At 53.8% G+C, this 23,733-nt stretch overlaps 8 protein-coding genes across 8 annotated transcripts; 4 read left to right on the top strand and 4 right to left on the bottom strand.

Annotated features, from left to right (window-relative positions):
• Positions 1 to 235: 235 nt before the first annotated feature.
• On the top strand, positions 236 to 5,372 carry N7510_006875 (uncharacterized protein; the record flags this gene model as incomplete). Its single annotated transcript, XM_056978800.1, has 14 exons — positions 236 to 460; positions 545 to 1,070; positions 1,129 to 1,349; positions 1,405 to 1,684; positions 1,755 to 1,988; positions 2,041 to 2,732; positions 2,801 to 2,963; positions 3,013 to 3,360; positions 3,411 to 3,534; positions 3,596 to 3,653; positions 3,703 to 3,753; positions 3,803 to 4,545; positions 4,595 to 5,065; positions 5,123 to 5,372. The coding sequence occupies 14 exons, from the start codon at positions 236 to 238 to the stop codon at positions 5,370 to 5,372; spliced, it is 4,386 nt and encodes a 1,461-aa protein (XP_056831843.1).
• Positions 5,373 to 5,893: 521 nt separating this feature from the next.
• On the top strand, positions 5,894 to 8,791 carry N7510_006874 (uncharacterized protein; the record flags this gene model as incomplete). The annotated part of the gene is made up of 4 exons (XM_056978799.1): positions 5,894 to 6,536; positions 6,587 to 8,034; positions 8,081 to 8,533; positions 8,633 to 8,791. 4 exons carry the CDS (start codon positions 5,894 to 5,896, stop codon positions 8,789 to 8,791), a joined length of 2,703 nt encoding a protein of 900 aa, XP_056831842.1.
• A 581-nt stretch (positions 8,792 to 9,372) lies between these two features.
• Positions 9,373 to 10,576, bottom strand: N7510_006873 (malate dehydrogenase; the record flags this gene model as incomplete). The annotated part of the gene is made up of 5 exons (XM_056978798.1): positions 9,373 to 9,546; positions 9,567 to 10,060; positions 10,128 to 10,277; positions 10,336 to 10,453; positions 10,511 to 10,576. 5 exons carry the CDS (start codon positions 10,574 to 10,576, stop codon positions 9,373 to 9,375), a joined length of 1,002 nt encoding a protein of 333 aa, XP_056831841.1.
• Positions 10,577 to 11,779: 1,203 nt separating this feature from the next.
• N7510_006872 (uncharacterized protein) lies at positions 11,780 to 12,442 on the top strand (the record flags this gene model as incomplete). Its single annotated transcript, XM_056978797.1, has 1 exon — positions 11,780 to 12,442. One exon carries the CDS (start codon positions 11,780 to 11,782, stop codon positions 12,440 to 12,442), a length of 663 nt encoding a protein of 220 aa, XP_056831840.1.
• Positions 12,443 to 13,258: 816 nt separating this feature from the next.
• On the bottom strand, positions 13,259 to 14,112 carry N7510_006871 (golgi SNAP receptor complex member 2 family protein; the record flags this gene model as incomplete). Its single annotated transcript, XM_056978796.1, has 3 exons — positions 13,259 to 13,696; positions 13,754 to 13,935; positions 14,007 to 14,112. 3 exons carry the CDS (start codon positions 14,110 to 14,112, stop codon positions 13,259 to 13,261), a joined length of 726 nt encoding a protein of 241 aa, XP_056831839.1.
• Positions 14,113 to 14,513: 401 nt separating this feature from the next.
• Positions 14,514 to 15,183, bottom strand: N7510_006870 (uncharacterized protein; the record flags this gene model as incomplete). The annotated part of the gene is made up of 4 exons (XM_056978795.1): positions 14,514 to 14,547; positions 14,603 to 15,019; positions 15,075 to 15,076; positions 15,133 to 15,183. The coding sequence occupies 4 exons, from the start codon at positions 15,181 to 15,183 to the stop codon at positions 14,514 to 14,516; spliced, it is 504 nt and encodes a 167-aa protein (XP_056831838.1).
• A 381-nt stretch (positions 15,184 to 15,564) lies between these two features.
• Positions 15,565 to 17,220, bottom strand: N7510_006869 (putative pyruvate dehydrogenase complex, dihydrolipoamide acetyltransferase component; the record flags this gene model as incomplete). Its single annotated transcript, XM_056978794.1, has 4 exons — positions 15,565 to 16,635; positions 16,705 to 16,952; positions 17,000 to 17,049; positions 17,111 to 17,220. 4 exons carry the CDS (start codon positions 17,218 to 17,220, stop codon positions 15,565 to 15,567), a joined length of 1,479 nt encoding a protein of 492 aa, XP_056831837.1.
• Positions 17,221 to 17,605: 385 nt separating this feature from the next.
• On the top strand, positions 17,606 to 23,555 carry N7510_006868 (Arf family guanine nucleotide exchange factor SEC7; the record flags this gene model as incomplete). The annotated part of the gene is made up of 3 exons (XM_056978793.1): positions 17,606 to 21,719; positions 21,771 to 22,137; positions 22,187 to 23,555. The coding sequence occupies 3 exons, from the start codon at positions 17,606 to 17,608 to the stop codon at positions 23,553 to 23,555; spliced, it is 5,850 nt and encodes a 1,949-aa protein (XP_056831836.1).
• Between the last annotated feature and the right edge of the window lie 178 nt (positions 23,556 to 23,733).

The raw sequence follows: 23,733 nt of genomic DNA, 5'->3' as shown, positions 1-23,733 counted from the left end.
CATGACTCAGGTGATTCCCTCGAAGATTCACCTGTTGTCTCTTTGGACTTAGGTCGCGGGAATTATCTGGACTACTACGGCATCATCTACAATTAATTATTTATCTAGAGCAGCCCCTCCGATTTTGATTTCAGTATGAAAATAATGTTACGGTTAGGGCCTGAAGCCTCCATTGTATAATTGCCTTCCAGCCATTCAACCCACGTTCTATCATCGCGCCAAGTCAGCCCTACGCATGTCGAACGACTCGCTGATCCGTCTCTGCCCCGACGATTCGTTCGGACCCACGGTGGATCTCAAGATCTGTCGCGATGGCTTCGATTTCACATTACTCTTTGAAGAGAGTATCTTTGCCATCCTCCCCGCTGCGCTGCTGCTATGTGTCGCTCCGCTGCGGGTTTGGTCGATATGGCGGCGTCCAGACGCTGTGAAATGGTCATTGCTCCGGGTTGTGAAGCTTGTCAGTTGATTGATATCCTTTTCTCTAGTGATTTGATTTGATTTCCGTTCCTTCCTCAAGGCTAACTCGTAAAAACAATCTTAGATCACCATTGTTGTTCTCTGTCTGCTAAAATTAGCTCTCCTCGTCTTGTGGACGACCCCTGTCTACGCCGCGTTCCGCACGCGCGCAACCATCGCAGCAGCAGCCCTAGATCTAGCAGCCGCTGTCGCGATAGGGCTTCTGTCCCCGCTGGAACATTCAAAATCACTTCGCCCTTCGTCTTTACTAAGTGTCTTCCTCCTCTTCACTACGATTATGGACTTTGCAAGGACGCGAACAGAATGGCTTCTTCCCGGACTGTCCGTTATCCCCGTTGTCTCCGTTACTGCGCTGCTTGTCAAGGCCCTGTTACTGGTCTTAGAGGCCCTTTCCAAAGCAAGCCATACCCAGGTCCCGGATATCCCAGAACGCACGAGTGGAATCTACAGCCGTAGTTTCTTCGCATGGCTGAATCCGTTGATCTATCGTGGCAACCGCTGCAATCTGACTGTTCGGGACTTGTATCCCATTGATGACTATATCACGGCTGCATCTGTTGATGAACGGGTTCAGAAGCAGTGGGATTCTAGTTCGTTCTTTCTTCTTTATCTTGTAGGCTGATATCTGTTTGCTAAATAATGAGGCAGGTGCTAAAGATAAAAGCTACTCGCTTGCTTGGGCAATTACTAAAGCGCTCTGGATGCCCATCACCGCGACTATGATTCCTCGTCTGGTTCTGATTGCATTTAGTATAACTCAGCCATTCTTGATCGAGACTGCGATTGAATTTGTCGATGCTGGAACAAAGCCAGATCGATATGGCTATGGACTGGTTGGAGCTTTTGGAATCACGTATCTTGGAATTGCTGTGTGTCCTTTATCCCTCAGTTCTGAACGAACGTCTCTGACAGCATTAATTGTAGGTCTCAACGGCATGGTACGAGTATTTCACTGCCCGAGCGCTTGCAATGATCCGCGCGGCTCTAATCAGTCTGATCTATAAGACGAGCCTCGACATCCCCGTCGGCACCGTGGAGGCATCATCTCCTATAAGTTTGATGGGCGCCGACATTGATCGTATCGTAACGAGACTCCGATGGGTAATCAGTACAGCGCCAAATATTATTCAAGTCGGCATTGCTCTCTGGATTCTGGAGACACGCCTGGGCCCAATTTGTGTTGCGCCAGTCCCCGTTGTTTTGGGTGAGTTTGAGTCGACAACACATTTCCTTTCTCGGCACGGTAAACTGATGATGATCACGATGCATACCAGCTTCGGCATACGCATCTAGTCAAGTCGCCAAGAATATCACGCCGCGCCAGCGACAATGGATGCAGGCGGTGCAGAAACGAGTCGCTTTGACCTCGGACGTCCTTGGCTCTATGAAGGGCATGAAAATGCTTGGTCTCACCGACATGATCACTAGAAATGTGCAATGCATGAGAGAAGAGGAACTGCACAAATCTAAGCGATTTCGACAGGTGCAGATTGTTAACATCACGCTGGGTACGCATTCTTCTTCCTCTTTGCGGGACACTCGATCTGATATTCTTTTTAGGAAACGCTGCAAACATGCTGTCTCCTGTCGTCACCTTTATTGGATATGGCATAATCCTCAAGTTCTCGTCTACCAAAGCACCTACCGCCGCAACAGTCTTCTCGTCAATGTCTCTGTTGTCAGTGCTGATTAGCCCGGTGAATGAACTCGTCGCGGCCATTCCGAATTTGAGCTCCGCGCTGGAGTGCTGCAGCCGCATCCAAAACTATGTGACAAACAAAAAACAGGTCGACTTCAGGACCTTGACCGGCGAGTGCGGACTCTCCAATGTCGACGGAAGCAGTCCGAGCATCATTGAGTTTGATCAGGTCAATGCAGGTTGGTCTGTCGACAAGGTTGTTCTACGAGACCTCTCTGTGCGGATTTATCCAGGCACGCTAAATATCGTTCTCGGGGGTATCGGTTGCGGCAAGTCCACTTTTCTGCAGACCCTGGTAGGTGAAGGGGTTCTGCTTGACGGCTCAGTGACTTTACCGACAGACGATATTGCATATTGCGCGCAGACACCATTCCTGATCAATAGTAGCATTCGACAGAACATACTGGGTGACTCGGAGTATGACCAGGAATGGTATGACTCTTGTCTACGGGCATGTGCTCTTGATATCGATGTCCGTCATTTCCCCGAAGGCGACGAGAGCCCCGTGGGTACTAAAGGGATTGCGCTGAGTGGAGGGCAAAAACAGCGATTGGTAAGTTGAAGACTATTCTTCAGCTATCTTCTTTCTTCTTGGCGATTTAACGCATGTGGTCATTGCAGGCAATCGCTAGAGCTGTGTATGCCCGGAAAAAGATTGTCTTGATGGATGATTGCCTCAGCGGGCTGGATTTGGAAACGGAAAGACACTGTTTTCACCAGCTTCTAGCCCAAGATGGGTTGATACGGCAGACTGGTGCCACTGTCGTACTGGTCACTCATGCTGGTAATTTTTCATTTTACCTTTCGTTGGGGTCTACCACTGACATATACAGTTAAATGGCTCCCGTACTCAGACCAGATCCTCGTTTTGAGTTCCGAAGGTCGCCTCCTGCAATCTGGTTCATTCCAGAAGCTCGTGGCGGTGCCCGGGTACGTTCAAGACCTCAACGTTGGGACCACTAAAATCGAGGGCTCGATTTCTGGCTCCGTACAGGATCTCCATCAGCAAAATCCAGTTCTCTCAACGTCTGACAAGAGGAAGGACCAAGACGAGTCAACCGAGAATCGTGGACGGCACGATCTACAGAACTTGTCATACTATATCAGCACGATGGGTAAACCAGCTTTCGGGGTGTTTCTGTTTTTGGTCTCTCTGCAGGTTGCTTTTACAGCACTACAATGTAAGTTTCAATTTTTTTTGGATATATTCAAACCACTGACAGTTTTACAGCGGTGTGGCTGAGTTGGTGGGTCGATGCCAATGAGATGAGGCCAGGTGCCGACCTAGGTAAATGGTTGTCTGTCTATGCTTTGTTTGGAATACTGGCGTTGGCTTTTCTTGGAATCAGTGGAGGGTAAGTGCGCATCATGTCTGCTTTCTACTAAGCTAAAACTACCTCAGATACTATTTGATAGCACTGGTTCCAAACTCAGCGAATACCTTGCATTATTCTATCCTCAAAAGCACGATGAGGTGGAAATATCAATCCTTTTTGTTGATCTATACTGACTTGAACAATCAGGGCACCTATGTCTTTTATCACGGCCACGGACTCGGGATCTTTGTTGAATCGGTGAGAATAATTGTAGTGAGTAGTGAGAAACTGGTCTGATCATGAATAGATTCACGCAAGACATGACTTTAATGGATATGCGATTGCCAATGTCTCTTTTACTCTCTACCAGCGGTACGTTGCCCTCCGTCTCTTCTCCCTCCGTCTTATCCACTCTGATCACCGAGGATATACAGGATTAGGCAACAGCATCGCCGGAGCAGCGCTTTCCTGCGTCTCCTCAGGTTATATGGCGGTGTGTCTACCATTCCTTGGGATAGCGCTCTACTATCTTCAAAAGGTCTACCTCCAGACCTCTCGACAGATGCGCCTCCTCGACCTTGAAGCCATATCTCCGCTCTACACGCATCTTACCGAGACCTTAGATGGAGCCCATACTATACGCGCATTCAAATGGAAGCGATACGTTATTGACCAGAATTTCAGCCTACTCGATCTTTCGCAGCGGCCGTTTTATTTGCTTCTATGTCTGCAGAGCTGGTTGAATCTCGTGCTGGATGTCTTTGTCACTTGCCTGGCCGTCATCCTCATTACCTTGGCTGTGACGCTGCGACATTCGATTAGTAGCAGTCTTCTCGGAGTTGCGATGGTCAGTGTCGTGAATTTTAGCCAAACACTGTCGTCTTTTGTGAGCTATTGGACTGGTATTGAGACTTCTCTGGGCGCTGTGGCGAGAACACGTCAATTCGTTGCAATTACACCAGCAGAAACAACCGAGGAGACCGTGGCCGTACCTGAAGAATGGCCTACGGACTCTTCTATAGACTTTAAGAACGTCTCGGCTTCATATCAGTGCGTATGGCCTTAACACTTGAAGACGTACAGCTGACAGTGATTAAAGGGCCGCCGGATCGGATGTCCTGAAGAAAATCAACCTGACCATCGATGCTGGGCAGCGAGTCGCTATCTGCGGCCGCACAGGCTCAGGCAAGTCAACACTGATATCACTTCTCCTACGTTTGCTAGACCCTAAATCCGGCACCATTTCCGTTGGACATGACAACATCTCGAGAATTTCTCCGGAAACAGTCCGCGGGCATATTAACTCACTACCACAAGACCCATGGTTTCTGCCAGGAGGATCTGGAACAATTCGCTCCAACCTGGACCCTCTGGGCGAAGCCACTGAACTCCAGATCCAGGTTGCTTTGGAGAAGACCAGGTTGACAGAGCAGATTCGGTCAATGGGCGGACTTGATGCAGAAATGCGTGGTAATCATTTTTCCGCTGGACAGAGACAGCTTTTCTGTCTGGCGCGGGCGATGATGATGCGGAGGAGTAGGATTCTCTTGCTGGATGAGGCAACGAGCAGGTATTCACCCCCTGCTCTGGTTCTTTTATATTGATGATGCTCATGATGATCAATCAGCGTCGACGTTCGCACGGAAGAACTCATGATGTCTCTCTTGCGTACAGAGTTTCAGGGTTGGACTATCGTCGCAATCGTGCATCGGCTTAACAGTATCTTGGACTTTGATCGCGTGCTCGTTCTGGATCAGGGCCGGATTGTCGAGTGTGAGAGGCCGGCGGTGCTTTTGGCAGATAAGAACTCGGCATTTGCGAGGTTATATCGGCATGGTGGGTGGTCATCTCCTGGGGAAGTCAACATGCAATCTTAGCATGCGGTCTCTCTCTCTCTCTTAAAGCACAACAACTTTCTGTATGGCTATATTATAACACCGTCCTTTCCAAGCGTTGGTTAGCATGTATCATTTTGTATCGTTCATAGAGCTGCATTTACTACCTAGAGAGCAATACACACCACAGCTATAGGTTATCCTGAATCATTCAATAGTAATCAATATTCTCGCAGTACTCCGCGGTCCCCTAATTGGCAACTAGCCCGTTAGAACATGATGGGTACCTAAATGATGTGGTCAGCCCTAAGTGCCAACAAACAAAACCAGGCGGCAACGCGATGTGTGACAGTGGAGAGCCGCTGTGCATCACGCCTCACTCTTTGGCACCGCCCGATTGGAGCTGGCTGACTTTAAAAGCTGCTGCTGCCTTCTCTCTTTCTTTAGATTTCTCTCAGTCTTTCTTCCTTTCTTTTGGTCATCTGGCACCAGTACATACTTTCCTTTCTTCCTTACTTCCTTCAATACCCTCGTTGCCCACCATCCCCACTGATCTACACAGCATGGCGGACAACGTCACGGCCGACACCACCAAAGATGAGGCTGACTCCAAGGAATCCACAGCGGCCCAGCCCATCACCGACCCAACAGCGAAAGACCCAAATCCCGCAGAGAAAGCCAAGACACCCGTGTGCAAGAAACACGGCGCCAAACCCGACAAACGAACCAAAAAGAAAAAGAAAGCCCCCGAGACCAGCAACAGCTCCTCGGACTCAACCTCAACTTCCTCATCGGACTCCTCCTCAGAGACCTCAGCCTCTGAATGCACCAGTAGCGATGAACTGGATCGCCGTAAGCGACACCGCCAGCGCACTCGCGCACGGGCGAGACGCGCGATGAAGAACCGGCATAAAACAAAGAAGCGGTCGCCCAGGTCGGATTCTGATTCGGACGCCTCCTCGCCCTCCGACTCCGAAGATGCGGGCGGTTCGGACGCGCATATGTTCTCGTCTACGGATGAGAAGGCCTTGCGCAAGCTGATGGCCCAGTTCCAGCGCAACACCCTTCGTTTCAAGGGTCACGCCAAGCGGCTCAACCAGCAGGCCTCAGATGACTTGAATATTTCCGACCCGCTGGGCGACGTGCGGCAGAAGCGGAAGAAGAAAAGGCCGGCTTCGAAGGTGGCTTTCAAGCGGGTTGACCAGCGTATGTTGACGTTACTTGTATATGAATACCATGCTAATTGTTTGTGCCAGTTTGGGACAATACTATCCACAAGTACAAACTGACTGAGACGGTGGACGATCTCGACGCAGATGAATGGGACCAGTACATCTTCACGGTGCGCCGCCAATTCAACTGGGAGAACAAGTACGAGGAGACGGTGGTCGACATCAAGAGCAAGCTGCTTCGCGATGCACTGGGCAAGGTCATGGACGGGGTCAAGGGCGTGAGTATGGTGGAGGAGCCCGCGGTGGTGGATCCCAACATGCTGTTCCTGTATCTGGAAGAGACGCGCCAGTACATGAAAGATCTCAAGCGGCAAGCCAAGACCGAGCGCAAGAAGAAGGTCCGCAAGGCGGCGGCGAGCAAAGCGGCGCATCTGCGCGTGCTGGTCAAATACCTGGATACCGACTATGCCGACACCAAGAAGACGCTGTATCCGCTCCTGGAGAATAACACCATCACATTTGATCTGCTGTGGGCTCTATACAAGCCCAACACCATTGTCTACACGCCGACCTATGGCAACTCGGATGAGCCTCGTGCCTTCAAGGTTGAGTATGCTATCAAGGAGAGCTCGTTCATGAAGGGCGTGTGGTACAGCGTCGAGGGCCGGTACCTGGAGTATGACGGCAAGGACTTCGGATTTGGGACCATGTCCGCCGAGGTGGACTCGTTCAAGGGTGCTCGCAAGATCACCAGTCTCGCATGCTACCCGCTGCAGTATCACCGCGACCCGCAGGCGCTGCAAGCACGTCTGATCGAGCGCGGCAAGCGGTTTGTCTCGCTGCGCGGCATGAACTACCGCTTCCACAAGGGCATGGCTTTCTACAAGAAGAAGCGCTCGTTCATCGTCAAGGTCAACATCAACGGCCGCGTGATGATCGACCCGGCCATCCACCGCCGCATCAATCCCAATTACCCGATCAGCACGGTCCGGCTCCAAGACCCGGATCTGTTGGACCCGTCCGAAGTGGGATTCAGCGATGCTGAAGACAACGACAGCGAGAACGACTGCTGCTGCGGTGGACACGGGTCGGACTCAGACTCTGACAACAACGGCGACAGGTGTTCAGATCGCCCACGCACCAAGTACAAGGTCATCGAAGACAAGGCCGGCACGCCAATGGTGGTCGAGGTCGGGGTCGACGACAACGGCAACGAGATCGAGCGCGAGAAGATGGACCGCATCGAGGGCGCAGACGGCGAGCCTACCAACACAACCGATCGCGCCTTCACCGAGGAGGAATTGCTGATCGCCAGCCCCGTCGTGCTGGGCTTTGCATTCAGCGAGAAGCTCTGGCTGGAATTCAGCGTTTCGGGCATCAGCGATATTGAATGGGACGTCGATGCATTCGACTCGCTCGTGCTTCCTGCAAACCAGAAATCTATCGTCAAGGCCCTGGTCGAATCGCACACCTTCCACGCCGCCGAGAACATCGACGACGTTATCCAGGGCAAGGGCAAAGGCCTAGTCGCAGTACTCCACGGGCCACCAGGCACGGGCAAAACCCCTAACCGCAGAGGGCATCGCCGAGCTCCTCCGACGACCACTGTACATGGTCTCGGCAGGCGAACTAGGCACAGACTCCCGGATGCTCGAAGCAGAACTGAACAAGATCCTGGACATTGCACACTCATGGGGCGCAGTGCTCCTCCTCGACGAGGCGGATATCTTCCTCGAGAAACGCACCATCCATGATATCCACCGCAACGCACTCGTCAGCATCTTTCTGCGTCTGCTGGAATATTTCCAGGGTATATTGTTCTTGACTACGAACCGTGTCGAGACCTTCGACGATGCGTTCCAGTCTCGTATCCATGTCGCCCTGCGCTACGGCGACCTGACCACCAAGGCGAAGCGCAGTATCTGGAAGATGTTCTTGGAGCGCGTTCGTGCTATCGAGGGTGTGCGAACAGCATCGTTCTCTGAGGAAGATTATGATCTGTTGGCGAGGCATAATTTGAATGGACGCCAGGTGGGTTTTTTCCCCTCTTCCTACTCCTTTTCTTTGCCCTTCATTCTCTCCTTTTCTCCCTATACTGCATGTCGATTTCTCTGACGACTGATCGAACAGATCAAAAACTCCGTCCGCACAGCACAAGCCCTCGCCGTCAACGAACACTCTCCGCTCTCAATGGACCACATCAGGAGCGTTCTCGAAGTCGCCGAGACCTTTGATCAGGATTTGCGCGGTGGGACCGGATATTTAGATGCCATGCGGAGCTACACTTAAGACTTGTCTACCTGTCTGCCTGCCTCACCACGCCCGTCTGGTAACAGTTTACGCACTTCTACTGCACAGTACGCAATGTGGAAGGACATGGCACTAGACACTGGACTTAGAGCTTTCTCGAGAGAGATACGGCTTGGCTATTTTACCTTGCTTACCTGCCGACGATCTGATGATTGATGACACAGACTGGTGTTTCCGTTTTTCCGTCCTGATATGGATCCCTTTCTGCGTGCATCGGAGTATCTCTGTTTTTTTTTGCTTTTATTTTATCTCTTGCTCTTTCCTTCGAATTGGCGAATACTGGACGTGAGGACAAGTTAACCACATCAGCCCTATCAGATGAGCTACGATGAATATGACTTTGCATTTTTACCACCCGCATAGACAGGCAGATAAATCCTTAGTACTCCCTACTACATCTGCTCTAGAGGCAAAAAATGAAACCCGAAAGTAACAGGCAGATCGATATAGATTTTTATTTCCTCAGGATACCGACCCGACAGTAATACACAAGTCCGCTTAACAGCCCTCGAGCCCAAAAGAACAGGACGGTGAAAATGTTATACACGAAGCGCAAAAATCTAAGGGTTGTTCTTGACGAAGTCGACACCCTTCTGGATGTTCTTCTTCAGGTCAGCCAGGCAAGCCTCGACGAGCTTCTCCTCGTACTCGTTGATCTTGCCGACCTCGTGGATCTTCTCGACACCGTTGGGGCCGAGCTCGACGCGCGAAGCGAAGAAGTCCACGCCCTGGTCCTTGTACAGGGGGAGTCGACGAAGGTCGGCTCGATGACGCCCTTCTCGCCCTGCGCAGCGCGGAGCAGAGACTCGGCGAAGCGGGCACCGGCCATAGCCATGGACAGAGTGGCGGAGCCAGCACCGTCCTTGGCCTTGACGACCTCGTCGCCGCCGAACTGGATGCGGTTAACCAGGGCGTCGCGGGCCTCGCCAGCGATGGAGGCGTGGTTGCTCTGCGAGAGCAGGGGCACGATGGTCACGCCGGAGTGGCCACCGACGACGGGGACGGCCTCGCCGGAGGGGTCGGTCTTCTGGACCTGCGAGATGAAGCGCGAGGCACGCACCACGTCGAGCGTGGTCACACCGAACAGGCGCTTGGGGTTGTAGACGCCGCGGGCCTTGTAGATCTCCGAGACAATGGGCACGGTCGAGTTGACCGGGTTGGAGATGACCAGGACGTTGGCCTCGGGGGCGGCCTCGGCGGCGGCCTTGGCCAGGTCGCGGACGATCGAGGCGTTGGTGTTGAAGAGGTCTGCGCGATGCCGAGGTCAGGACCTCTCACCAAAAAGAAGGGGGGATATGGATGGGGAGTTGCTTACCATCACGGGTCATGCCGGGCTTGCGGGGGACACCGGCGGGGATGAGGATGATCTCGGAACCCTTCAGGGCATTGCTGAGGCCGGAGGGAGTGGCCTCGTAGCCGGTGACGGTGCTGTTGGTGTTGATGTGGCTCAGGTCGGCCGCGACACCTACGAAAACAAGAGTCAATTCCGGCCTGCTAGTAATTATCGGCCACGTCGTGCATACCAGGACCACCGCGGATATCGTAGAGAGCGAGCTCGGAAACGCGCGGGTTCAGCTTCAGCAGCAGCGACAGGGGCTGGCCAATGCCACCGGCGGCGCCGAGAACGGCGACCTTGGAGGCCTGGGGAAAAATAATGTCAGTGCGGTCGGGAGGAGCCAGTCAGAAATTCGCTCGCACCTGGCTAGCGGAGGCCGAGAAGGCGCGCTTCTGGAAGAGGTTGAAGGTCTGGCGAGCAGCAAACATGGTGGGCAGCAATTAGATGGGGGAGATGGGAAGGGAAAGAGAGGAGAAAGGAAGGAAGAAAGACTGAAGGGGAAGAACCGGGCGAGTGAACGAACGGTGAGCGAAAAGATTGGCTGCTGGGGCGGGTCACTCCTTCCGGGCTCGGATACTCGGGTTCCTAGCCGTACCTAGTGCATTGTGAGTATACTACTACATTGATTGTTGATTCTTATTGTTATTTCTGTCCCTATTGAGACCGACTAGAGTCAGAAACTCCATAGAACACCACTGTAGCGGTGTGTCGCTCGGGGTGACGGCGGAAACCCTAGAAACCCCCACCGATTTCCTCGATCATGCCAACTCCAGCGCATCATCTAGGAGACGGAATCTAAGATTGATCCGTTGCTGCAATTCCCTACAACTTCAACAACCCTTGGTTGTCCTGGTTTTTCATTGGAAAAATCGTATCAAAGGGGTTTTTTTGGCAAAGAACAACAGCTTGAGTGGTTTAATGCCACGAGTCGGATCACAACTGGGGTTTAGGACGTTTCCAATATCCAGCAAAAGGAAAACAACACTCAGCAGGATTCATCCCACGAGGAAGGTCAAGAATTGTGGTAATTGAGGTTAATTTCCATAAACGTCAGCCCAGCGAGGTTCTGGAGTTTGTTTCGGAAGCCAGCTCGTGGACCTATCTGTTAAAGAGTCTATGCATGTACGTGATTATAATTGCCTATTTGTTGTTCCACGAGACGCCAGTCTCTAGGAATTTGCCGATGCTTTCTCATACACAGAGCAAGATCATGTAGAGAGGGAAGTGCTCACTGACTGTAGAACCCCTATGCGCCCTATACTTACCGGATTCCCTCTGGCAGGTAGGGCTGTCCTCCTGGGCCATCGACGCTTTTACGAGGGCGCTCAGGCTCAGAGATCATGCTCAGGATGTACGGTCCAAGAAATCAGCATGCATGAGCGGTGTATCGTGTTTTCCAGCGCTTAGTTCACTATTTAGATGACGAACAGTGGGATGACTAAGTCCGACAGGTACGCGTTCACCAGTCAGATCGCGCAGGACAATAGGCTCAAGGGCCAGGCCAAAGCGGCCTCGCGGTACGGATCAACACCCTGTCGAACACTCGCCGCGATAACAAGTGGCTGGCCAGGGGTACGATTCCCAGCCGCTACTTGACGAAGGTCCACTAAGCCCACGTGGAGGGAACGCTGATGGACGAGACGTCCAGTGACGACAGTTATCAGCCGGGAGAGGTTGCGAAACGGTTGTTCTTCACGGATGCAGACGGCGAGAAGACGGACCCGGAGTCGGCAGTCGCTGCAGCGCTGCAAGGAGACTGGGAGCAGTTGGAGCCCGAGGCGGCGGCGCTTCTGGCCGACGAGTCGGCCGGGGCGTACGACCGCTTCCTAGCACTGTCCACGCTGGCTCGCTGGGCCTCGCCGACTGGCTACGAGGCGGTTCGCGCCGCGGCGGCCAATCCCGATGCGCAGCCCTGGCGGGACATGTCGGTCGATCGGCTGTACAGCCTGGACAACACCTTCGCACTGCTTACCAAGTCCGTGGTGAACAGCCGGGGCGAGGCCGGGGAGCGAGACACTTCCGCAGAGCGGCTGACGGCTCTTGCGGCGCTGATTGGCCTCGCTGACCGGGTCTACTTCGAGCACAACCTCTCCCCCTCTGGCCTGTACAACGAGGACATCGAGCAGTTGCGCGGGCCGATTGGGGCGCAGATCGAGCGCGGTCTTGTTGTGCTGGCTGCGGCCCAGGCTCCGTTGCAGGCGTTCGTGCGCGACCAGGTTGAGGAGCTCATCAACACGCTGGAACTGGTGGACAAGGACGCCGCGGACACGTACAAGGCGCGGCTGAACGGCTGACAGTTGAAAGCAAGGGTTCACCGCGACTAGCTATATCAGATTCTGTATGGCTCATGGTATGAGTAACTCTTTTGATATTCCTCTTATACTCTCGTCCTCTCGTCCTTTATGGCCCTTGTTTGGTGACCTCTTGGTGTCCGCTTACTAGGAATTTATACCCTTCATGACTGTGCCTGCCATAGCCGCAAGATTCAGTGTCAACTTACATACAACATTATCCTGTCAATGAGTATTTGTGTACGAGTTTAAAGACAGATAGCAAGCAACTCCTATTCACTGGTCTATATAAACCTCCCATCCCTTCCCTCTCCAATTTTCCTGTTCCTTATATATTTTCTCTTTTTCATATATTTACTTACCTACTTTGTCCCACATTCTACTTCTTGGATCACAGCCATAATCACTATGTGGCATCAAAAAGGAGCTGCCAATCAATGCAAAAGAGAACAGACTATGTGATTGTGCGCTAGCTCAGCCTCATGTCGACAAGCATCAGGTTTGACGAATTCCGGAGGCGCGTGACCAGATACAGTGGCTGAAGCTGGCCGCCTACGTACAGCAGTAGATGGCAAGCACCGACAAAGGATTCGGTCCGCCTGAGCCAGGCTTAAGCCGTCGTTTCCTGTCGATGTCTCTATGCGAATTCATGCTTTAACCACTCTCCATTCTCTCCATTCTCTACCTGTGTGTCCCTAATAGTACCGTAGTATGTCACAATGGCCGCAGCCAGAATCAAGGGGAAATAAAAGAACAACAAACGCCAGCGCTGATGGGAAACAGATATAATAGAAGCAAGGACAAGTAAGGCCCATTCAATCACCGAAGAAAGTGCAGAACTGCCCAGCAAAACAGGAAGAAAATCAACACTCCACCCCAGAAAATCCACTTATCCTGGCGCGCGCGCCGTTCGACCATGCGAATGGTATCGCCGCTCACGCCCAACGTATTGGCAACGCTATACAGGCGGCGCTGCGTGCCCTTGAGGATCTCGCGCTGCTCGCCCAGATCGGCGAGCACGGCGCGCCCGCGGTCCAGGAAGTCGTCGAGCTGGTTGTGTGTGCTGGAGAAGAAGGATTGCTCGCGCAGGGCGTGTGACTCGCGGTTATAGTCTGAGGGCCCGGCGCCGAAGCTGAGGCCCGACGAGGTGGGTGCGAAGGCTGAAGGGGGTGCAGAGGACTGCGCGTAAGGGTTCTCGGGCGTGGCGGCGTGGTGTGGACGGCGGCCGAGGAGTTCGCTGCGGTTGGTGGCGGATTGCTGGATGTGGGTTAGGATTCAGTGAAGAAGTATATTATGGGGCGGAAGGGGGCGTACGGCTTCCTCGCGCTCTTTTCGCAGCTGGTCGAGTTGCGTGCGGTAATCTGCTAGTTCGTTGCGGAAGTTCTTGACTCGCTCGAATGCCTTTTCTTGTTTCTCCTGGATCAGCTCCTTTTTCGACAGCGCAGAGTAGTCGTCCACGGTGCGGGAGAGCGAAGTGAGTGATGCAGAGATCTGGCCTAGAGGCAGAAGTTAGGTTTCCGATCGATACAGCCAGCCAGCACGTGGCGATGAAAGGGTTGAGGCGCACCTTGTAGCGCGGCGGAGGATGTGGCCGGTGATTGCGCAAAGGTGTCCAGGTCTCGGCGGATCGCAGAGGACTGCTTCAGGGCAGAATTGAAGAGGGAATTCTGCATTCGTCTGGTTAGGGCTTCTCGCAGCAGAGGATAGGTGTGCGCACACATACCATCTTGGGTATTGGCAGGTGTAGACCGGTCCAATAAGAGCGGAATGATACAGCTGTGACAGCTCCAGAAAAGGAGAGCGGTGCAGAGTCAACAGCACAGCCCGAGGTGATTCTAATCGAAGACAAGGACAACAATCATGCCAGCTTATCCTGTTTGAGACGCGGATTCTGCCGTTCCACGCAGGCGGTGTGGCCCACGCTATAAAACTAAGCTTACTTGTAGTATTGCAGGTTGCAAACATGAGATAAATTCAAGTACCAATACAGCCAAGGGAAAGAAATGCAGAGCTGAGATGGGATATGGGAGTTATAAACAGCCCCGCGACACCGAAGAACACCGCCATTCATCCTCTATTTCGGCGGATATTTGTTCTGGAGGAACCACCTGCAAATCAATCAGCATCATTCCTTCTGGAACCAAGAACATTTGAAGTACTCACTTGCTCACAAAGTAATCCACAGCTCCAGCCGCCCCAACAACCCCAGACCACAACCCAACAGCCTCCCACGACAGCTTCCCCTGCACATGCTGCCTGTACGCACCGAAACCCAGCCCCGCGCCAAGGAGGGTAACGAAGACCGCATTGCCGATGAAGACGGGATTACCAGCATTCTTGCGCAGCCCGCTTTCCGCCTTGCGCGCCTTGCCCTTCTTGCTCCCAGACTCGCGGGCTCGTGCCTGCTGCTCGGCCGCCGCCGCAGCCTCACGCTCCAGCCGGTCAGCCTGCGTGGTCGTTTTCACTTCTTGGTTCAGGAAGTTGGGGTCCACGGATGAGACGTGTGGGGAGTCTACGTCGATTAGGCTCGCCGGGCTTTCTGATTCGTCTTTGTAGTTTCCGCCTACTTCGGGGGCGCGGCTATAGATGGATGTTAGTAGGGGGGTAGGTGGTTGTTAATGCTGGTTAGACTCACGCCTGTTGGGGGGCTATGTTAGCATGGATGTTTATATAGTAGTAGGTGGGCGACTTACATCCTCGGGGGACTGTTTGGGCCCTTTGGCAGCAGCGTCGGCGTAAGACATAGTGATGTCGCGTGCAGAAAGTGTAGTCTGATCATGAGAGCGGGAGTTAGTACGGCTATCAGTCGCAGCTGGGGAAACACGAACAAGCTTTAAAAGGTGTTTCGGGCAAGGGCAGAGCAGGAGAAAAATTGGAAGGAAGAAAGGAGGGAAGGAAGGTGGTTGGTTATAAAGCTTGGTCGGATGACATCATGGCTTGGGGTGGATCCGAGACCAAGTTTATTTAGGCCAAATCGATACAGAGTTGTATATTATTCTAGGAACGGGCAAGACAAAAGAAACAGTCGATTGCTAAACAAACACACGCAGAAAACGACCTATGGTGGTCTAAAGTACGGGACGTAGGGGAGGTTTTAATACAGATTACACAGTGTGTCCAACCCCCTACAGCAGCAGCTCCAGCGGGTTCTCGACCACCTTCTTCAACTCCTTGATCCACTCGCCGCCGACGGCGCCATCCACCACCTTGTGGTCGAAGCTACCCGTCACCACGATCTGGTCGTCCCACTCAGTCACGGTGCCCTCCTCCGTCTCCACAGGCACGGCGACCTTGCGGGTCGTGCCGACCGCCAGGATGCCCGCCTGAGGAGGGTTGATCACGGCGGTGAACCGCTCGATGGCCGGGTTCATGCCCATGTTGCTGATGGTGAAGGTACCGCCCTGGTACTCCTCGGGCTTGAGCTTGTTGTCACGGGCACGCTTGCCCAGGTCGCGGACCTGGCTGGAGATGCTGGACAGACCCAGTCCCTGCACGTTCTTCACGACGGGAGTAATCAGACCAGCCGGGGTGGAGACCGCAACGCTGATATCCACGGTGTTGTGCTGGCGGATCACCACGTTGCCGTTCACCTCGCGCCAGCTGGAGTTGACCTGCGGCACCTTCATGAGGGCGACGGCACAGGCCTTGACCAGGAAGTCGTTCACCGAGAGCTTGTACTTGCCCTCGGACGAGGCGTTCAGGGCCTGGCGCAGCTTTAGAAGCTTAGTGACAGACAGGGTAGTCGACACGAAGTAGTGGGGGTTCTCGCGCATGGACTGCTGCAGGCGGCTGGCAATGGTCTTGCGCATCGAGGACAGAGGAATGTCCTCGTAGGTAGGGCCGGCAGCAGCAGCGCCGCTGGCAGTGAACTTCTCGACATCCTCCTTGGTTATCTGGCCACCGCGACCAGTACCCTTGAGGGCCTTGATCGGCACACCTTTCTCCAGGGCGATCACCTTGGCCGCCGGGCTGATCGAGGGCTCGCGATCAAGACTGGGCTGCAACTTCTCACCCGAGGTTTCGGGCTCCTGCGCAGCAGGTTCGGGAGCCGGGGCTGGGGCCGCCGGCTCCGCGCCCTTGGCCTCAGAGCTCTCCTTTGGCGCAGCCGGCTCGGCCTGGGCACCACCGGCATCCTCGAGGGTGAACGACTCGAATGCGGTAACATCAGCGCCCTCCTCAACAAGAACGGCAATGGGCTAGAAGGGAAGGGAAAAAAGTCAGCTCTCCCGATCGCATCTCCGCGGGGAATTCGGGAAAATCCTTACCGCACCGACGGCCACGTCCTTCTCGCCAGTCTCCTTCAGAACCTTGGCCAGGACACCCTCATCTTGGAACTCGAAGTCCATCTGTGCCTTATCGGTTTCAATCTCCACGAGGACATCACCGGGCTGGAGGCCGTCACCGGCCTTCTTTTGCCATGCTCCGATGTTTCCCGCGGACATGGTCGGCGAAAGGGCCGGCATGCTGATGATTGTGTGCGGAGGGAAGGCTGCGGAATCGACAATGTCAGTCGCTGCACTCCATGGAAAGCGTCAAGACCGGTTGAGGGGGGTAGCATACTCTTGGAGGCATAGAAGCGGGAGATAGCGGAGAGCGCAGGCAATTGGGATCTGGGTGTAAAAACGGATCAACATCTTGTGAAATGGTTCGATTGCAGCCAGGGATACCTACTGCATCACCTCCTGGAACTTATAAGAGACCTGTGGCCGCCGCATCGAAGCGGCGCCACGGGCCATGAACATGGCACTCGGGGTGCGCATCCGGACAGCAGAGGCAACCATGGTGCCAGGGATTGCCGCAATTGAGTAATTAAAAAGACAGGCCCTCGTAGCTGACGAGAAAAGAGTAAGAAATAACCGGCACCGGTTGACGAGGGAGTGAGGGCCAGGGAAGGATGGAGATGGGAAGGAAGCGGACAAGTCAGGAACTTTTCTGTTGAGCTCTTCCCGGTGAGCGAGTCGGCGGAATCGGCCGTTGGCTTAGGTAACATGATCATGTGACCTTTAGTCAGCGGCCGAGACCATCCCCGAAAAGGAACAAGACACGCAGCAGCTCCGTTGGATTCTGATTATTTTCCGGACAAGGGACGTTCTCCCCCACGTGTTTCCTTTATGCCGACACTATTCTCCTGAGTTTTGTCTCAAACGCTCCGCCCCGCTCGCTGAGATGGCGGACGTTGACCACGGCTCCGAGCCGAATCAACAACCGGTGCCGCCAGAGGTGCCCGAGAAGAACGGCGTCGATGCCACCACCAATGACCCGGCTTCCCCGCCAACCCTGACGTCGGACAAACCGAGCTTGTCGGAGCAGGCCGAATGGCAGGAGGTCAGGGATTCCGAGCCAGAGGAGAAGGACACGCCTCCCCCCCCCCCAAAGGACAACAAAGAACAACCAAAAACAGAGGAAATTCCGCCGGAAGAGACGGAAGAACAGCAAGATGAGACCAATGCTCATGAATCTGGCGGCAAGGAGGAGATTCCAGTGGAGGCTGAGCCCGAGCAATCTATCAGTCCAACACAGGAAGCCGAGCCCCAGGACGACGTGCCGCCAGACAGCCGAATGCGGTCCGACTCCCGATCAACAACCGCCACCGTGGGCACACAACGTGGAACTGCGGTCAGCTCGACAGTCTTTATCGTGACGGCCCTGGACACCATCGGTGCCTCGCGAGAGGCCCGCAAAAGCAAAGAATTGGAGGATGCGGTGCAAGTGGCTCTGGTCAACGTCAAACAAGAAGATCGCCAACCAATTGACCCGGAGCTGATATTCCGGCCGCTTCACCTGGCAAGCAAGACACTCAGTGTGCCGCTCCAGGTGACTGCATTGGACTGCATCGGCAAACTCATCTCCTACTCCTATTTTGCATTCCCGTCAACGCCACCGGCCGATGAGTCGCCCCTAATTGAGCGTGCCATTGATGCCATTTGTGACTGTTTTGAGAACGAGGCCACTGCCAATGAAATCCAGCAGCAAATTATCAAGTCGTTGCTAGCGGCCGTTCTGAACGACAAGATCGTGGTGCATGGAGCTGGTCTTCTCAAAGCCGTTCGACAGATCTATAACATCTTCATATACTCCAAGTCCAGCCAGAACCAGCAAATTGCCCAAGGCTCGCTCACCCAGATGGTGAGCACAGTCTTCGACCGGGTTCGAGTGCGATTGGATCTGAAGGAGCTGCGGACGCGAGATATCGAAAAGCCCGAGGCTACCTCCAACTTGGATGTCTCGGATCATGGCCCGGCCTCCGATGCAGCTTCGGTGTCTGTCGCAGACCAACCAACCCCCAAGGAGCCTCAAGCGGAAAAGCTTACCCTGCAGAGCTTCGAATCGCCTAAGGAAGTAACCACTGTCAACGACAATGCGCCAACTATGGTTACTCGCGCCAAACTCACTCGGTCTTCGACTCGTTCCATGTCTGGTATCCCTGAGGAAAGGGACGAGGATGGTTCGGCAGAAGATGAGGTGGATGAAATATATGTCAAGGACGCCTTCCTGGTTTTCCGCGCGCTGTGCAAACTCAGCCACAAGGTGCTCAGTCACGACCAGCAGCAAGATATCAAGTCGCAAAATATGAGGTCGAAGCTGCTCTCTCTGCATCTCATCCACTACCTGGTCAACAACCACATCACCAGCTTCACCTCTCCCCTCGTGTCCATCAGAAACAACTCGAGCAGTTCGGACGCGATGACACTGCTCCAAGCCGTCCGACCACACCTTTGCCTCAGTCTCAGTCGCAACGGCTCCAGCTCAGTCCCGCGGGTGTTCGAAGTGTGTTGCGAAATATTCTGGCTGATGCTTAAGCACATGAGGGTCATGATGAAGAAAGAGCTGGAGGTGTTCCTGAAGGAAATCTACTTGGCAATCCTCGAGAAACGCGGTGCCCCTGCCTTCCAAAAACAATATATCATGGAGGTCTTGGAGAGACTTGGTGGAGATCCACGTGCATTGGTGGAGATCTATCTCAACTATGATTGTGACCGCACCGCGCTGGAGAACATGTTCCAAAATATCATCGAGCAATTGTCACGGTACTCGAGCACTCCTACCACCACTATCGCCGCTCAACAACAACAAGCATCCCAGGAGCGCCAGAAAGACAAGCCGGAATGGCGTCAGCAGGGCACCCTGCCTCCGTCACTCACGACGGCCAATGTGGCAAACCCGCAACCCACACCCCCAGGTGTTCCAGCAGAGTATTCGCTAAAGCAACAAGCTCTTGAATGCCTCGTGGAGATCTTGCGTTCACTGGACAACTGGGCTTCCCAAGATGACCAGCCTGTTCCTGTCGTACCTTCGTCGAAGTCGAAGTCAATAGACAACTCCCGCGAGTCTATTGACACCAATGTCGGTGCTTACATTGCCTCTCCCCGGCCTGAAACAATCGATAGTGGAACCGGTCGGTCCACGCCTGTGCCCGAGGACGACCCGGGTCAGATTGAGAAGGTAAAGCAACGCAAGATTGCCCTCACGAACGCTATCCAGCAGTTCAACTTTAAGCCCAAGCGCGGCATGAAGCTCTTCATCCAAGAAGGTTTCATCGCCTCGGATTCGCCAGATGACATTGCTTCTTTCCTGTTACGCAACGATCGTCTTGACAAGGCTATGCTGGGTGAGTATCTTGGTGAGGGTGATGCAGAGAACATTGCGATCATGCATGCTTTTGTCGACTCGATGGATTTCAAGAAGCGACGCTTTGTCGATGCACTCCGCGAGTTCCTGCAGCGCTTCCGGTTGCCTGGCGAGGCTCAAAAGATTGATCGGTTTATGCTCAAGTTTGCAGAACGCTACACGACTCAGAACCCCAACGCGTTCGCTAACGCAGATACGGCCTATGTGCTCTCTTACTCAGTGATCATGCTCAACACGGATCAGCACAGCGTGAAGGTTATTAAGAGAATGACCAAGGACGATTTCATCAAGAACAACCGAGGTATCAACGACAATCAGGACTTGCCGTCTGAGTATCTAAGTGGGATTTATGATGAGATCGCACACAACGAAATTGTCTTAGACACGGAACGGGAGCATGCTGCAAACCTTGGTATTCAGACAGCAGCAACTCATGTCGGTCTCGCAAGTCGAGCAGGCCAGGTGTTTGCAACTGTTGGACGTGACATTCAGGGCGAGAAGTACGCACAGGCTTCAGAGGAGATGGCCAACAAGACTGAGCAACTATACCGCTCCCTGATCCGTGCCCAGAAGAAGACTGCAGTCCGCGATGCGCTCTCGCGTTTCATTCCTGCGACTTCTGTCCGCCATGTAGGATCGATGTTCAATGTCACCTGGATGTCTTTCCTGTCTGGGTTGTCTGCTTCTATGCAAGAGGCTCAGAATCTGGAGACGATCCGCCTCTGCATGGAAGGACTCAAACTGGCTATTCGAATCAGCTGCGCCTTTGATCTGGAGACTCCTCGAGTCGCGTTTGTCACCGCACTCGCAAAGTTCACAAATCTCAGCAACGTGAAAGAAATGATGGCGAAGAACGTCGAGGCCCTAAAGGCCCTGCTCGACATCGCCACCACCGAGGGCAACCGTCTTCGCAGCTCATGGCGGGAGATCTTGACCTGTATTAGCCAGCTTGATCGTCTGCAGCTTCTGAGCCATGGTGTAGATGAGGGCTCGGTGCCCGATGTTTCACGGCCACGAGTCCAGCCACCCGAAAACCGAAAATCGATGCAAGGCCGACGACCTCGCCCTCGCTCGGTCAATGGACCAACAGCGTTCCGGGCAGAGGTTGCCATGGAAAGTCGCTCCGCAGACATGGTTCGCGGCGTGGACCGGATCTTCACCAACACCGCCAACCTCTCGCACGAGGCCATAATCGACTTTGTTCGGGCTTTGAGCGAGGTTAGCTGGCAGGAAATTCAATCATCGGGTCAAAGCGATTCTCCGCGGACGTACAGCTTGCAGAAGCTGGTTGAGATCAGTTACTACAACATGACCCGTGTTCGTATCGAATGGTCTAAGATCTGGGAGGTTCTGGGTCAGCATTTCAACCAAGTTGGCTGCCACTCCAATACAACCGTCGTGTTCTTTGCGTTGGATTCCCTCCGTCAGCTGTCGATGCGGTTCATGGAGATCGAAGAATTGCCCGGATTCAAGTTCCAGAAAGACTTCCTTAAGCCTTTCGAGCATGTCATGGCGAACAGCACCACGGCCGCTGTCAAGGACATGATTCTTCGGTGTCTGATTCAGATGATCCAGGCTCGTGGTGACAATATTCGGTCTGGCTGGAAGACCATGTTTGGTGTCTTTACCGTTGCAGCCCGTGAACCTTATGGTGAGTCTTTGAGATCCAAGAAAAACAAAAAGTACTAAATGAAGAAAGCAGAGGGAATTGTCAACATGGCTTTTGATCATGTCACCCAGATCTACAACACTCGGTTTGGGGTGGTGATCACCCAGGGCGCGTTCCCTGACTTGGTCGTCTGTCTGACCGAATTCTCGAAGAACATGAGGTTCCAGAAGAAGTCGCTGCAGTCCATCGAAACGCTTAAGTCGACCGTCACCAAGATGCTGCGAACCCCCGAGTGTCCGCTGTCACACCGCGGTGCGGATGCGACATCCTTCCAAGACGACGGCACCAACCTTGCCAAGCAGCTTACTCGCCAGTCGAAGGAGGAACAGTTTTGGTATCCCATCCTCATTGCCTTCCAGGACGTGCTTATGACTGGTGATGACCTGGAAGTCCGATCGCGGTACGTCATCAAAGTCCTCGGGCGAGAATTGTTACTAACGATCAGGTAGTGCACTCACATACCTCTTCGACACGTTGATCCGATACGGTGGCGATTTCCCGAGGGATTTCTGGGATGTCTTATGGAGACAATTGCTCTGCCCCATTTTCGTGGTTCTGCAGTCCAAATCCGAGATGTCTAAGGTGCCCAATCACGAGGATCTCTCGGTTTGGCTGTCGACCACGATGATCCAGGCGTTGCGCAACATGATCACGCTCTTCACGCATTACTTTGATTCTTTGGAGTATATGCTCGGCCGGTTCTTGGAGTTGCTGACCTTGTGTATCTGTCAAGAGAACGACACGATCGCGCGGATTGGCAGCAACTGCCTGCAGCAGTTGATCCTACAAAATGTCACCAAGTTCAAACAGGAGCATTGGACGCAGATCGTCGGCGCCTTCGTCGAGCTCTTCAGCAAGACGACCGCCTATGATTTGTTCACCGCCGCTGCCTCGATGTCGAAGCCCGAGCTCAAGATGAACGGCGAGGTGGCAGAGGCCACGCCGCCCACTGAGGAAGAGGCAGCGCATGTGCTGCAACCCAATGGATCTCAGAGCACGACATCCTTGAACGAAGATGGTGATATGCCCGTCCCGTCTGACCCTCCCGCCCAAAGCGAGGCTCGTGCTGAACTGGAAGACTACCGGCCTCAAACCGACCAGCAGCAACCCGCGGCTGTCACCGCCGCACGGCGCCGGTTCTTCAACCGAATCATCACCAACTGCGTGCTGCAACTACTCATGATTGAGACGGTACATGAGCTCTTCTCCAACGACAACGTCTACGCACAGATCCCCAGCCCCGAACTCCTGCGCCTGATGGGCCTGCTGAAAAAGAGCTACCAGTTCGCCAAAAAGTTCAACGAAGACAAGGACCTGCGCATGCAGCTTTGGCGACAGGGCTTCATGAAGCAACCTCCGAACCTGCTCAAACAGGAGAGCGGCAGTGCCTCGACCTATGTGCACATCCTCTTCCGCATGTATCACGACGAGCGCCAAGAGCGGAAGAGCAACCGTGCCGATACAGAAGCAGCCCTCATCCCTCTCTGTGCAGACATCATCAGCAGCTTCGTCCGTCTCGACGAAGAAACCCAAAACCGGAATATCGTCGCCTGGCGTCCCGTCGTGGTCGACGTCATCGACGGCTATACCAACTTCCCTCTGGAGGGCTTTGAGAAACATGTCGAGACCTTCTACCCGCTCGCCATCGAGCTGCTCAGCCGTGACCTCAACGCTGAGATCCGCGTCGCTCTGCAGTCCCTTCTCCGGCGCGTCGGCGAGACTCGTCTGGGTGTTGCTCCGGCCGTAATGGACCCCATCAGCCCCCGAAGCTCTGTCTCGCAGCGCGTGTCGCGCAGCGGTAGCCAAGCCACCATGTAAAGTGGTGGTTGTTGATTTGTTTTGGATATCCTTGCCCTGTCTTGTGCAATTTCCCTTTTTCTGTCTGGGTGAAGCCGGGCGTTTTCTCAAAACTACTATGTATTGTCTGTGCTCCGGGCTCAGCGGTTGCCTGTCTGCCGGTTTGGCATTTTGTTTCCAATTTCTAGAGATGCATCTG

This window comes from Penicillium lagena (genome assembly GCF_028827675.1).
Source record: "Penicillium lagena strain IBT 129212 chromosome Unknown utg000005l_segment0_segment0, whole genome shotgun sequence".
In the NCBI taxonomy this organism is placed as follows: Eukaryota; Fungi; Ascomycota; class Eurotiomycetes; order Eurotiales; family Aspergillaceae; genus Penicillium; species Penicillium lagena.
Note: the sequence above shows the minus strand (reverse complement) of the source record. Positions and strands in the feature narration are given on the sequence as shown.